The sequence below is a fragment of the Panthera tigris genome, chromosome B2 (genome assembly GCF_018350195.1).
Source record: "Panthera tigris isolate Pti1 chromosome B2, P.tigris_Pti1_mat1.1, whole genome shotgun sequence".
Classification (NCBI taxonomy): Eukaryota; Metazoa; Chordata; class Mammalia; order Carnivora; family Felidae; genus Panthera; species Panthera tigris.
The window spans coordinates 128,626,832-128,642,713 of NC_056664.1; the positions used below are offsets into that span (position 1 = coordinate 128,626,832).

General features: G+C 39.5%; 1 protein-coding gene and 1 pseudogene across 6 annotated transcripts in view; one reads left to right on the plus strand and one right to left on the minus strand.

Moving 5' to 3' along the window:
* Positions 1–5,208: 5,208 nt before the first annotated feature.
* PHACTR2 (phosphatase and actin regulator 2) overlaps positions 5,209–15,882 on the plus strand; it is a 129,730-nt gene continuing 119,056 nt past the window's right edge. For all 6 annotated transcript variants that reach the window (XM_042987248.1, XM_042987249.1, XM_042987252.1 and 3 more), the window contains exon 1: positions 5,209–5,452. In XM_042987248.1, the coding sequence (XP_042843182.1) occupies positions 5,407–5,452 (46 nt within the window). In that variant the 5' untranslated portion in view covers positions 5,209–5,406. The remainder of the gene's footprint in view (positions 5,453–15,882) is intronic.
* Positions 9,611–11,306, minus strand: LOC122238763 (annotated as a pseudogene).

The window sequence follows — 15,882 nt, forward strand, 5'->3', positions numbered from 1 at the left end:
TCCTTTGTCTGTTTATGTTATCATGTTAACACTAAAATCTCTCAGAATTGTCCACGTAAAAGACATAGGAAGCATTTGGCTGCAATGCTATAGAATAGCATTTTATTTTATTTTTTTAACGTTTATTTATTTTTGAGACAGGGAGAGACAGCATGAAAGGGAGACGGTCAGAGAGAGAGGGAGACACAGAACCTGAAACAGGCTCCAGGCTCTGAGCAGTCAGCACAGAGCTCGACGCGGGACTCAAACTCAGGGACCGCGAGATCATGACCTGAGCCCAAGTCGGCCGCTTAACCGACTGAGCCACCCAGGCGCCCCTAGAATAGCATTTAAAAAAGTAAACACTAGTTACATGTACAGAATGTCAACTGAAAGTATAAGATCCAATAAAACTTTTATTTGCATTTGAGTAGTTCTGTGTTTCTAGGTAAGCTTCCTTTCGCAAAATGTAGCCAAGTTTTGGAGTAATACAGAGTCTTTAAAAGCTGGCAGACATTCTACTACAAAAGTACCTTAATACTTAAAAATTTTTGCATGTTAGTTTTTAGTTTCTGAGTTATGTATTCTTTTACCTGATTATTAGAATGCCTTGTGTTAAAATAGCCTTCTAACTTTAAAAATTGCCTTCTAGTGTGCTGGCTTTGGCAGGACATGCACTTAAAAAAAAAAAAAAAATGCCCTCTAGCACCTCCATCAGAGGAAGGGAGAAAAAAATTTTCTGCCTTTTAATAAACCTGACAATGAATGGTAGGTAGAAAGAAAATAATTGGCTAAAATAATAGTTTTAGATGACCTGTGAATTTCTATTGTTTCTTCTAGAAAACAAAGCAATACATTGAAAAAATATCCTATTTGGGAAACTACTAAATTTTAATTACTAAGTTTCCTTTCCTTTTCACTAGGAAAGAGTTTTTCTTTGACTATAATTCCCCTTACTCAGGGAAATGTCAGTAATTCATCGGATTTTCATGGGCAAGTCCAGAAATAAGGGTGACAATTAAGAGAACCTTCATCTACTTCTGACATGGTCACCATCAGCCATATTGCTTACTGGGCCACCACTGCTCTGACCAACCATCTCGTCTCCTGGGAGTCTGCCTAACTCTTCTTTCCCCCCACAACTGCTGGTTCTCAAAATGGGTCCTGCAGCATCTGGGCAAAGCAGACACCCAGGATGTGTATTCACGGCATTTGTGCTCTTGAGGGAAAAAGAGTGAGATCTCTCTCCCACTCCAAGCTTAGATTAGGCCACCTAGAAAAGGCTGGCAGTCACCTAAATGATAGCATTTGGTAGTGGTGATTGTTCTAATTGTAAACCATCTTCTCTAGCCACCAAATTGTACCTCTACATCTACAGTTTGGACTTTGACCTGGTAGGGTAGGGACTTTTTCACCAGTAGATGGCTAAAGTTGGGGTGCCTGGGTGGCTCAGTTGGTTAAGTGTCCGACTCTTGGTTTCAGCACAGGGCATGATCTCGCAGTTCATGAGTTTGAGCCCCACATAGGGTTCTGTGCTGACAGGGTGGAGCCTGCTTAGGATTCTCTCTTCCCATCTCTCTCTGCCTCTTCCCTGCCCACTCTCTCTGTCTCTCTCTCAAAAATAAAAATAAACTTAAAATTAAAAAAAAAAAATAGGTGCCTAAGTTTAGGTTTCTTTATGCTTTTAACTTCTGTCTAGTAGATATAGTAATTTTCATCCACCAGGGGTGCAGGTGTAACTCTGGTTACCCCAGATAGGAGAACTTCGTAACTCCAAATCAGACAGACCAGTGAAATCAGGGTGAAAATGTAAAATGCTTGAAAACCTTAATATGTACCTATAACCCCTTTGTCAAAAGGCCAACCAGATTCAGGAAGGGGAAATTCTATCTAACTAATCCACTCAATTTAACTTCTTTCTGGAAGTAAATGAATAAATCACAGTTCTTTCAGGGATTGAAAGATACTTAGATTGCAGGGTGGAAAAATCAGTAGATGCCATCATTCTATACTTTTAGGGAGGCTTAACATAGACTGTCCCTCAATTTCGGTCATGGTGTGATCTGATGACAGCATATTGTAAAAGATGAAAGTAGTGGTTTGCTGAAGGCAGCTCATATAGACCTGTTGTGAAATTTCCAGGAATTTTGCAAACTAGTTGACATACATTTTGCAAGCCAGTCAACTGCTTGTTGAATTGGCCATTGTAGGAGTATTTACATTAAGGAAATAAGCAAATACTACATACAAGTCACAAATCAATCTTGTCCCCATCCCCAGACAAACCCGAGTGTTGAGTATTTACCAGGATATCGCTGGATAAGAGTTTGGTTTAGAAATATAGACCAAGGAGCAGGATCAATGGGATAAATGCTGGAGAATTATAAATAGATGGTTTCCTCAGAATTAGATGTTGGCACTAATTTCGTTTAGCATTTCTATAAACTCTGTGGAAAGAGGTGATATACAGAGAAACGTCCATATCTTTCTGATGACATTAAATGTTCCTACAGTTAAACCATAAACTGTAGGATTAACACCCAGAGCTCTTAGTAAGACTGTTAATTGGCTGACTTATAGATCACATCTCAAGTAAGGCAAAAAAAAGGCAATTTGGGGGGAAATTATCTTAAAATACTCTTGTTAGATGATAACTTATAACCTTTACATGATATCCTAAAAATGGAATTTTGGGATTTCTGTAGACTTTCTATGTTCATTAGTATAATTTGTTAGCTGAGACAAAAAGGCAACAAAATAGAATAACTGTCCCACCCTTATAAAGAAACCTGGATACACACTGCAATTTTGGTTGACATGCTTCAAGGATAATGTAATGGAACTGGAAAAGTTTCAGAGAGAAGAGTGTAACCTGATCAGGGGATTATAGGAATCTCAGATGAGGCTAAGATTATATTAACTAGCAAATCCTGAAAGGTTTTAAATAAGGTAAATATAGACGGATTTAGCAAATCCTGAAAGAAGAGAATTATAGAGTACCCCTCTGATGTTTGAAATAAGAATTTGTAGAAGAAATAAAAAGAAACACATTATTGTTTCTCAAGGAAAAGGAGTCATGATAGCAAAAACAGCCTCAAAATTTAACCTTTGTCAATTCAAAAAAAATCATTACATTTACATATTTTAATGTGCAAAATTTACTGTGTATTTCTTCTAACCAATGACCTCCCTTATCAATGAGGCTCTATTAGTGGAAGGAAGAGTGTGAAGTTCCCTCTTTTCAATTTCAGTTGAGAAAACACTTAACCGTGGATTTTTGTTGTTTTGCTAAAGGAATGGAAGAGCCATTATAATTGTTTGCTCTCAATGATGAGCCCCTCAGGTGGGATGTGTTCCCAAAATACAACAGTTTTGCACATTATAAAGAAATTTAGTTGATTGATTTCATTGTACTAATTAGAACTCACATCTTGGTTAATCCTCAGTTTCTTTAAAAAACTTCGGGTTTCTTAAGAATGCATTAGGCAAAGAGAAGTAGATAATTGACCACACTATTCTAGGGGGGTGGGGAATCTCCACAATAGACAGCTGTTTGGGTGTGAAAAAAATAGGGCAATTTACATAATTGCGATTAAACAGACAAGCAAATGTCTTTCAAAAAATTAAGCAAGGCTGTGTGTGATCTTAATAAAACAAACTTCAGAAAAAAAGATTTTCGGGGGCGCCTGGGTGGCTTAGTCAGTTGAGCATCCGATTTCGGCTCAGGTCATGCATGATCTTATGGTTCTTGAGTTCAGCCCCACATCAGGCTTTGGGCCCACAGCACGGAGCCTGCTTCAGATTCTCTCTCTCCCTCTCTCTATGTCCCTACCCCGCTAGTGCTCTCTCTCAAAAATAAATAAATAAATATTAAAAAAAGATTTTCATGTTTAAGGTATTAAATAACTTAAATTTATTATTTTATATTATATATGCTATATAGTTTTTAATAGTTTAGAGTTGAATATCTAGGATAATCTAAAAAGTGAAAGCTGTGGCAAGTGACCTAAATGTATCGCAGTTATTTTTTTTTTCATGAAATACATGCATTCAGAAAAATGCACAAATTATGCATGTGTACAGCTCAGTGAAATTTTATAAAGTGAACACATTTATGTGACCACCACACACCCAGTCTAATGGCTATGTGCGCATGTGTGTGCATTACATATATTATATACATATATATGCAGTGCACTACATATACATATAATCTATAGATTACACATCAATTGTTAATACCAAGAGTATTTACCTGTATTCATATTTTTCAGAAGTTGGGGGTTCAGATTTAATTATGGGAGGATTTAATTCGACTTCTAGGGAGTATTAGCTTTTAAAATAAATTACCCATTGTTTTTGTTGTTTTCACCTTTTGTATATTTTAAACCCCTTGTATATTTATACCCCTTGTATATTTTAAACCCCTTACCACAAGGTTTCAGAGAGTTCACAGTGATTCTTTTTTTAAAAAAAATTTTTTTTAATGTTTATTTATTTTTGAGAGAGACAGAGTGTGAGTGGGGGAGGGGCAGACACAGAATCTGAAACAGGCTCCAGGCTCTGAGCTGTCAGCACAGAGCCCGACGTGGGGCTCAAACTCACAGACTGTGAGATCATGACCTGAGCCGAAGTTGGCCGCCCAGCCGACTGAGCCACCCAAGTGCCCCCACGGTGATTCTTTTTAAAGGTAGGAGAGGTGAGCATCCTGGCGCTTAGATGGTAGACAGCAAAGTGTATCCTTAGCTGATTTCACACTTAGATCCATCTTTCAGATTTATTGTTCTCCATAACTGAGGTAACGAATTTTTTTTATTGTGTTTGCTAAAAGGAAGATAATTTTTTAAAGGAGAAAAGCCCTACACAGAGCAGACATCAAACAGTGCTGCAAGACTGCTAACAGAATGTGAGGACGAAACCAACTTTAAAGAAACAAATTTTGTTAAATTAAGTACCGTGACTAAGTACTTTAATTCCTTTTCTTCCAGCCCTAAAGGATCATTTGACATTGAACCTTTTAAGTTAAACGGGAGTCGCCTGAACTCTCTACTACCCTGGGGTGTGGGGGTGGGGGGTGCCGGTCTCACAGCCCCCGCGGGCGCCGCGGGACCGGCCGGGGGCCTCTCTCCTCCCCACTACTTCGTCCCCCTGCGCCCATTCCCCCTCCTCCCCTCCCTCCTCCCCCGTGACCCCTGACCCCAGCTAATCTGCATAGAGGAATGACAGGCATCCGCTGGGCAGGATCCGCCTCGCCGGCTGCGGCCGGCCGGGCTGGGAGACCCGCGCCGGGGAGAAGGTGAGGGGATCTGGCGGGCAGCTCCGCACAGCCCGGAAAATGAGCGCTTGGAAACCTGCCTGCGAGCGGACCCATGATCGAAGGACCAAAGGAGCCGCGTGATCGCCGGACCTGGCCCCACGACCCCAGACATGGGCCAGACCTCGGTCTCCACGCTGTCCCCGCAGCCCAGCAGCGGTGAGTCCCGGGCGCACGGAGCGCCCCGGCCGCGCGGGCGCTGGGCTTGCTCAGGGCAGCTGGGACGGCCGAGGGCTCGGCGGCACGTCGGGCTGTGCCCGAACCCGCCAAGTCCGTCGGAGAAACCCGAGAGGTAGCGCTCCCCCAAACTCTTTGTCGTGGAGAAGTGGAATGCGTTTTGGGATCCAGCCGATTTTACCTTAAAGGCACAGGCTCCATTTTCCACACGAGATGCCTCGCCTGGGTGTTTATCTGAATTTCTTCGGAGCCTGAAAGTTACGAGAAACGCCATTTGCGTATTGCGGTGTTTTTAGAACGGGAAACTTAGAGAGCTAGATAAACGTGCCAACAGGTTTTTCTGTATTTACGCTTGGCTTGCGAACAGACTAGAACCGAATTCTTTCAAGCTTGTCAACTGATTTATGGTTTGTTTTCGGAGTAGACGTGCTGATTGCCTCCTCTAATCCTGGCAGAACTCTGAATACTTAGAAACTAACTTTAAAAAGGCTTAATCGTTTCAAAAGATAATCTGTTTTATGTTAGACCCCAAAGCTACAAAACTGGGGGAAACATATCTCACCAACTCAGTTACCGAGGGCTGAAAGTTCAGTTTATGGAAGGAATCGTGTGTAACGTTTCTAAGTTACAATCCTCTGTTTTAAGTTGGGTTGGTTTTTTTTTTTTTTTTTTTTCCATTTTCTTAAAAAAAAAGGGAAGGAAGGTACGTTTGGCATTTCTCCAGCAGGGTAGGGATAAACAACTTTTTGGTGGCGTTATTTGTAATTGGATAATGAAATAAATTTAAAAGTATTATTTTGATATTTTTCCATCAACATTAAAAAAAAAAAAAACCTCAAAGGGGCCATTTACGTTATTCCTTGAGATATCTGATACACTTTTAAAATTGTGTAAACATTAACAGGATCTTGCTGAAAGGAAGTGACAGGGCACAGATGAAGGTTTTTTTAATCAGCTCCAGGATGTCTCCAGCTAGATAGCATTCTATCATTCCAACTTACCCCCACATGGGTTTGTTTATACTGCGCTGCTTCACACCCTGAAAAATCACAAGCTTTACTAGCGCTTATGTTAATGTCGCCAAAGGAGGAACCCTCTACAAAGGAGAGAAATCAAAATCCAAGACTAGATCACACCTTTCCTTCTTGTTAATGACAAGGGTTATACAATGCACCAGAACATCAGAGACTTCGTATTGACGCCTTTGGGAATGGGATGGGTGGGATGGGGAAGGGGGGCGTGTTGATTAGGATCTTAATTTTAGTAAACTATCTTGTGCAAATGACGCTTAGTTTCCTTTGTCTTACTTTAAAAAACAGTGTGGCTTCTTTCATTGTAAGGAAGAATTTATATTTTATATTTCTGCACTGGTAAAGCGTAGAATTGAATCCGTACTCAAATACAACAGCTATAAAGTACGCCCAGGACTTAGTTCTTTTGCTGCAAAATATTGTTGGGATTAATATTAGAAAAGTGAATTTTGCCTTTACAAAGGGCAAGGAATATTGCATAACTGATCACTAAGAAGCAGAATAGAATCTTAAAATATGACTGTTCTAGCTCTTACCCAGTATAGCGAAAAATGCCCAGATTGCTATAATTCCCTATAAAGTGACTAATCATGTTGAGAAATTGTGCAACCGATTTATATAGAAAGTGAGTTAAAATAAAAAGTTATGCTTGACCACAGAAGATGTTTGATTTGGGCTTTTGTAAAATAATCATTACAGGCCACAAGTTAGCTTGCTTTTCACTCTTGATTTTAGGCTCTTTTGAACCTTTCAGCTTAGGGCTGTATCTATTTCTCAAAGTTTTAGGAAGACCATTAATCATTATTTCTATTTTTTAAAAACAGCTGTATTGACATAATTACCATACCATACCAAACTCACCCACTGAAAATGTACACTTCATTATTTTTTAGTATATTTGGTGTTGTGCAACCATCAGTCACTTTTACCATCCCTCTCAACCCCCAGCCCTAAATAACAAATCTTCTCTGCTTATTCTGAACATTTCATATAAATGGAATCATAACATCACATGGCCTTTTGTGACTGACTTCTTTCACTCAGCATAGTGTTATCAAGGGCCATCCATGTTGTAGCATGTATCAGTCCTTCATTTCTTTTCATTGCCGGGTAACATCCCACTATAGGAATATACCACGTTTTCTCTCTCTTTCCATCAGTTGATGGACATTTATTTAGGTTATTTCTAGGTTTTGGTTCTATGAAGAGTGCTGCTATGAACTTCATGTACAAGTTGTTGGTGAACATATGTTTTCATTTCTTTTTGGTATATTTCTAGGAGTAGAATTGCTGGGCCACATAGTAATCCTATGTTTATGTTATGTTTTAAGGAACTGCCAGTTTTTCAAAGCAGCTGTACCATCTTACATTCCCTCCAGCAGTATATGAAGTTTCCAGTTTCTCTACATCCTTGCCAATACTTGTTATTTATCTTTTTGATTTTAGCCGTCCTGGTAAATGTGAAGTTGTATCTCATAGTGGTGTTGATTTGCATTTTCCTAATTACTATGACATTGAGCATCTTTTTCACGTACCTGTTGGCCATCCATATGTCTTCTTTGGAAAAATGTCTATTCAGATTCTTTGCCCAATTTTAATTAGGTAATTTGACTTCCTATTTTTTTTAATGTTTATTTATATTTGAGAGACAGAGAGAGAGACAGACAGACAGAGACAGAGCATGAGTCAGGGAGGGGCAGAGAGAGACAGAGACAGAATCCCAACCAGGCTCCAGGCTCTGAGCTGTCAGCACAGAGCCTGATGCAGGGCTCAAACTCACAAGCCATGAGACCATGATCTGAGCCAAAGTCGGACGCTCAACTGACTGAGCCACCCAGGTGCCCCTTGACTTCCTGTTATTGGGATAAAAGAATTCTTTACATACTGGAGATAAGTCATTACCAGATATGTGATTTACAAATACTTTCTCCCATTCTGTGGGTTGTCTTTTCACTTTCTTGATATGGTTTGCAATTCAGAATTTTGAAATTTTGATTATTTCCAGTTCACCTTTTTTTCTTCTCTTTGTATTTTTGGAGTCTTATCTAAGAAACCATTGCCTAACCAATGTCAAGAAGATTTACACCTAAGTTTTCTTCTAAGAGTTTTATAATTTTAGCTCTTACATTTAGGTCCGTGATACATTTTTTTAAACTTGTATTTATTTATTTATTTATTTTGAGAGAGAAAGAGTGAGAATGTACACGCTTGAACAGGGGAGGGGCAGAGAGAGGGGGGACAGAGGATCCAAAGCCGACTCTGTTGCAACAGCAGGGAACCCAGTGCGGGGCTTGAACTTACAAACTGTGAGATAATGACCTGAGCTGAAGTCTGGCACTTAACAGACTGTGAGATCATGACCTGAGCTGAAGTCTGGCACTTAACAGACTGAGCCACCCAGGTGCCCCTAGATCTGTGATCTGTTTTAAGTTAATTTTTATGTGTGGTGTATTGTAGGGTTCTAATTTTCATTCTTTTGCATGTGGATATCTAGTTGTCAAGCACCATTTGTTGAATGGATGACTCTTTCCCTATTGAATTGTCTTGGCACCTTGTCACGAATCAGCTGACAGTAAATGTAAGGTTTATTTCTGAACTTCTATCCTGTTGATCTACATGTCTATTAATATGCCGTGCTGTCTAGATTACTATAGCTCTGCAGCAAGTTTTGAAACAGAAAAGTGTCTGCTAACTTTGTTCTTCTTTTGCAAGATTTTTTGCCATCCTAATCTCCTTGCATTTTTATATAAATCTCACATTCAGCTTGTCAGTTTCTGCAAAAAAGCCAGCTGGGAGTTTGATGGGGATTGTGTTGAATAATGTTATTCTCTTAACAATGTGAAGTCTTTCAGTCTGTAAACACGAACATCTTTCCATTTATTTAGATCTTATTTAGACCTTATTTAGATCTTATTTAGAAGTTTAGATCTTATTTAGAAATCTTCCTTAATTTCCTTCCACGGTGTTTTGTAGTTTTCAGCATAGAAGTCTTGCTCCTTCTTTGTTAAATTTATCCCTGCATATTTATTATTTTTGATGCCACTATAAATGAAATTATATTCTTATTTCATTTTGAGAACGTTGTCTGCTAGCATATAATATACAAAAATTAATTTTTATACATTCATCTTATACCCTACAAACTTGTGGAACTCATTTTTTGGTCCCGATAGTTTTTCAGTGCATTCCTTATTATTTCTATATATAAGATTTTATGTGCAAATAGAGATAATTTTACTTCTTGTTTTCCAATCTGAAGATCTTTTGTCTTCTTTTCCTTGTCCAATTGCCCTCACTCATTATACACTATCATGTTAAATACAAGTGCCAAGAGTGGACATTCTTTTTCTTTTCATATAACAGAACATTTAATTACATTGGTTTTCTATCACCACACTAGTCATTTAATAATGATTATATTGGCCATTTCCATTGGTTGGCAGGAGGCTCTTCCTCTAAAGGCTACCTTGATTTCCACTGTATCATTTTTCTGGCCAGATTTAGTTCATTTTCAGCCTGAAGAATCACTCCTATAGTTGGCCACCCTGAAGTTGGTCTTTGAATTTCTTAACACCTGATTCTGCTTTAACCATATTCAGCTTCTCATTTGTAATCTATTCTGTATACTTTCTATATGCTGTATTTTTAGGAATTTGCTGAAGAACATTGAGAAACTTTACAATATTCTTAGCCTCTCGTGTGACTCTGACATCTAGCCAGTCCCACAAGGCTGATGGTCTTTTATAGCAAACCCACCATGACAGAGCCCAAGGGTGAACATTCTTGTCTTCTTCCTGATCTAAGGGGGCAAACAATCAGTTTTTACCATTTAGTGTCATGTTAGTTGTGGGCTTTTCATAGATGCCCTTTATCAAAAGGTTCCCTTCTATTCCTAGTTTGGGAGCATCTTTATCATGCAAGAGTCAAAGACTTTTTTTTTTTTTTTTTTTTGTGGCTCTCTTGAGATGATTGTGTGTTTTCTGTCCTTCATTCTATTAATATAGCATTAATTGATTTTCAGATGTTAAACCAAGTTTGCATTCCTGGAATAAAGCTTACTTGGGTATGGTGTATAATCCTTTTATGTGTTGCAGGATTTGGTTTGCTAGTATCTCATTGAGGACTAGATCCATTATTTCTAAGCACAGGCTAAACGGATATGTCACCAAATAGGGTGGTTTTAGTACCCTCTGGCCTCATGCCCTAGAAGCATTGAGATTTCAGTATTCCCCTCGCCACGTATAAGGCATGCTAGATTGGACACAATAAATGTTTGTTGAATGTATGACTGAATCAACGATATTGTCAATGAACAGCCCAATTGCTTTAAGCCAATGATCATATGAATGAGAGTTATGTTTGTTTGTTTTTTACATCAAGAATTTTGTTGTTACTCTGGCTCTGTTGTCTGAAGGCTGGTATCTGAATCTAGTAGCTGTTTCTTCAGCACACACCCCCCCCCCCCCGAGGCTCCGCCTCACCCCTTGAGTTAAAAGGGCAGAGAAAGCCACTCTTTGATTTTGGGGAGACAAAGGAATGAGCGAATAAAGTTTGCACATCACATCTAGGCCATGATGGAATCTATATGTATTTGTGTTTCTAGGCTTTCATATTTTGGTCAGGGATTTATATTTTTTCTGCACAGAATACTTATCCATTTCTGTGTAAACCTGGATCTCTGTAAGAAGAAATCATGAAAGCAAAAAGGATAGAGTTTAATTGCCTTAATGAAAATAACATACCACATGGTCAAAGGTCAAACTTTACAAGGTGATTCAAGCTAAAAGTGAGTTTGACTCCCCCCCCCCCCCGCCCCCAGACCTCAGTCTCTTACCAATTATAACCTGGAATGAACAACTCTTTTCCCCCCATTTCAGACAGTTTTCATTCAAGTATTTATCTTTATCAAAACACAAGCAAGACATACTACATTTACTGCTCTAGAGTTTGAGCTTTTCATGTAATATAACTTCAAAATATTTCCATATCAATCTCTTTAATCTATTATTATTATTATTATTATTATTATTATTATTATTTTGAGAGAAAGCACACGCGCGTGGGTGCGGGGAGGGGCAGAGGGAGAGAGAGAGAGAGAGAGAGACAGAGAACAGGGCTCACCCAAAGTGGGGCTTAAGATCACCCAGTGTGGGACTCGAACTCACAAACTGTGAGATTATGACCTGAGCCAAACTCAGTTGCTTAAGGGTTGATCCACTCAGGCACCGAATCTCTTTAATCTTATAAACAAGCAATTTTATAATCTGTAGGTATATCATGCTTTTTAAAAGAACTTAATGTTTTTATACTTTAGGTTTGTATTTTTAGATTGTTTTGGGGTTCTTTTATGTATGTGCTATGATGAAAAATGCTGAAATGCACATCTTTATCTGAACACCTTGAACTACGTGTACCAATAAAATCCTAGAATTGTAGAGTCAAAAGATTTTTATATTTCATTTTAGTAGACTTTGCCAAATTACTCTCAAAGAGGCTGCTTAGTATATGAGAATTCCATTTTTGAACTCTTCACCAACACCACAGGAGTATCAGGGTTTCTCTTAGACCGTATAGTGCTTTGTGAGAAACTGAAGTCCCTCCCTCTGGTTGAAGCCGCCCTGCAGGCACATGATTTAACAAGTGGAACATTAGCAGGAATTGAGTCCCAACATACCCCCTTGCCCAGATGTCCTTGTGCAGTGAACACTCTACACGACTGTACCTGACCACAATGTTATGCATAATTAATTTGCAAAAACCCATGTCAGTCGATATGCAAAAAGGGATATCTCACTTTGATTATGAGTGAAGTGGGGTATTTGTATTTCTTTTTCTCTGAATTGTTTATAGCCTTATTTTATGTTTTCTTGCAGCTTTTTGTGGAGATTTTTTTTAAGATTAGCCTTGTGCTTATATTTTTCTGTTATTCTTACCTCTTAAATTTATTTTTTTTCATATAAAAACTCCTGTTTTTACATAGTCAAATTTATCAATCCTTTTCTTTTTTACAAACTAAAGAGTCACGCTTTCCTTTTCTATTTTTCTTGTATTTGAATATTGGATCTCTGTAACTTATTCTGATTTAAAGTGAATGCTTTAATGATATTTTAAAACGTATGCATAGCTAAGAGCCCCATCATCAGAAAATTGAAAAAGGAAATCATAAACCTGACAAAATATTTGCATTAAATATATTGAAAACAATAATTAATATCTTTATGGACTAAGGCCCTTAAAAATCAGTAAGAAAAAGAAATCAATAAGAAACTGAACTCACTGTAGGAACTATTAAAAATTTTTAATCTCCTCACAACATCAATTTTATTAATATCCCCATTTTCCAGATGAGGAAAACTGAAGCATAAGAGTTACCTTGCCCACATTACTTAACCAAAGAAGAGACATAATTTACCAATTGGTATATGAAATTGGTATATTGGTATATATATATAGTTTTAGCAATTCAATGAAAAAAAAAAGAAAAGATGCTATCGATCACGTATGCACTGAGCAAGGATTAGAATGATTCTCAGATGATTGTCTTGTGATAGTTTAAATTGGTACAACCTATCAGAAGAGCAGCTTGATGATTAAAAACCTTAAAATGTGCATACACCCAGACCCAGCAGTTCCACTTTTAGGAGCATATTGTAAAGGAAATAATTACTTGCTCACTGGGGTAATGTTTATGAAAGCCAAAAATTGGAAATAGCAGTTGAACACCAAGAAATGTTTTCAGTTATGTGGGAAACAATCATGTGATGGAATAAGCTACTTAAAAATGGTGTAAAACATAATTTTGAAAAGTGATTTATATAATAAATAATATAAAAAGGCAGGTTTAAAATAATGATTCTATTTTTAAAATATGTGCATGAAGACAAATCTACACAGAGAGAGAGGAAATTCATTTATGAGGAATAGTGTGGTAGCTTCTGCTTTCATCTGCTTTGGACATGATCGTGGCCAGGGATTTCATATCCAGGGTCTGCCGGGACCTCCGCTGGAATAAAGTTGCCCTGTAACCGTATTGGCTTTTCTCTAGCTGGCATGAAATCAACTCAGTTTTAAAATCATTGACTGTTTTGCAGCCACTTTATTTTTTCTTGTGAATTCCATGATGAAAACAAAAATATAGGTCCTTATAGCCATCTTCTCTTGGGGGTTAATTTTCTTCTTAGTCTGTTTGATCATAATCACTTGGAGAGAAAATGAGCAAAAATTTGAATTTCATTTACTTCTCTTTGGTCCACAGCTCATCAGGTCTGGTCAATGAGTAATATTCCAAATATTTTTAGCTTAAATATATTTTATCTTCCAAAGTCTGAGAGGATAACAATCAGTGGGGGAGTCAGACTTCACCTTTTGCCTACTTAATGCAGGAGGGCAGGAGATAAGGACTCTGGGTTGTTGATCCTCTAAATAAGCCTCTTTAACTTGAATAAAGGAGAAGTTCCAACACCCTTTCTGGTCTTGAGGGACTTCAGTGTAATGGGCTAACTGCCCATTCTTGGGAGTCTGTATTCTTGGGAGTAAAGATTCATATTTAGTGGGGACTCAACTTACGTAAAAGTGTTCTTGAGGTAGAAATAGTCTTAAGCAAATAAACACTTCTGGTCCACTCTCTATCCCACCGCTATCTGAGCAGGGGAACCCAAACCAAAAACAACAGTTTTTGTTCCCCAGAAGGGAATGGGCAAATAACATTGCTTTTAAAAGTTTGCTCTGTTATCGTTTATATTTGCTTATGCCTCCATTTATTTTTGTTTCAAGGGGCTGGATGTTTTTATTCATATAAACCTTCTGGCAAGTATAACATTTCAGCCATTAACACTAAGGGAATTTTGGTTGACAAAGGAGGGACTTAAGTGGTGTTTTGCTTAGGAATAACCTGGAAAGCTGTGCCGGTATGTGCTTGGTGAATATATTCCTGCAAATTGGCTCATTTTGTAAGGTGTTACTGGCACACCTGGGTGACTCAGTCGTGGACTGACTCTTGGTTTCAGCTGAGGTCATGATCTGGCTCTTTGTGAGTTCCAGCCCCCCCCCCCCCCCCCCCCCCCCCCGCATAGGGGCTCAGCGCTGAAAGCACAGAGCCTGCTTGGTATTCTCTCTCTCTCTCTCTCTCTCTCTCTCTCTCTCTCTCTCTCTCACTCCCCCCCCCCCGCCTCCCTCTCCCTCTCTCAAAATGAATAAACATTTCTAAAAATTAAAAAAAATGAAGTGATTACACGGAAGATTCTGTGCTGGGCCATGGGGGAAGATTCAAAGGGAAATCATACACAGCCCCTGCCCACAAGGGTCTGTGCTTAGTGGAGATGGGCAGAAAGGAAAGTGGGAGGAAAGGGACCCCTGGAGAATTGTGGGGACAAATGAGGGAGTCCAGAAAGTACAGAATGGGGACAAGAATTCTGGCTCTGAAAGGCAAGAAGGACACAGGCGGTGGGAAGCACTGAAGGTTTTTTATCAAATGAGAAATGATTACAGCTTTGCCCCAGGGGATGAATCTGCCTGCCGAGCACGCAGTATGGATTTCCTGGGGGAGACCTCCCCACGGCCAAGAGGTCTGCTAGGATAATCCAGCAAGGTGGAATGAACTCCCGACCTGGGGGGTGGCTGGAGAAACGGGAGCGGGGTGATGCCCACGTCTGTATCTGCAGCTCTGCTCTCACCTTGCGCTCTAGGCTCAGATATGCTAGAGCCTGTGGGGCAGGTCTGCTTGGGTCCTTAATGGGCATCCTACAGGTAAGAGGTCTAAACAGAAAGCTTGAGTTTACCCGCCAAATCCCTTCTCCCCTGAACTTTCTGCATGTCACCAAATAATACCTCCAGCCACCTCGTGCATTCTAGCTGGAAGTTGAGGAGGCCTCCTTGAGTCTTCCCTTCCCCTCCTCACCGAACCATCCACGTGTCCTGTACGATTTCCTTTCCCAATGTCTCTCTAGTCCACCCACTTCTATCTCTACTGCCACCATCCAGGCCCTGACCACAGTCATTGCACAACCGTAGTGAGGTGGAGCTGGTCTCCTGCTTCTGTTCTCAGCCTTCTGCAATTCACGTTCCACACAGCAGCCAAAGTAATGTTTTAAAACATAAATCACATCACTGCCTTACTCACTGCCTTCCTGCGTCTTCCCATTGCCCTTAGAATGAAATCCAGATTTCTTACTCTGGCCCACAAGGCCACAGGATCCTCTCTGATCCTTGGCCCCTGCCCCTCCCCCACACCCCCTCGTGCCACAGTCTTACTCCCTTTTCCAGTCACCAGACAAGCCTTGCTTGTTCTTACCTGTGACCTTGGAAGTTGCTGCTCCCTCTTTGTCTGGGATGAAAGGGACACTCTCTGGCTAGCTCTTTCCAAAGCGTACTCCTTCAGTTGCC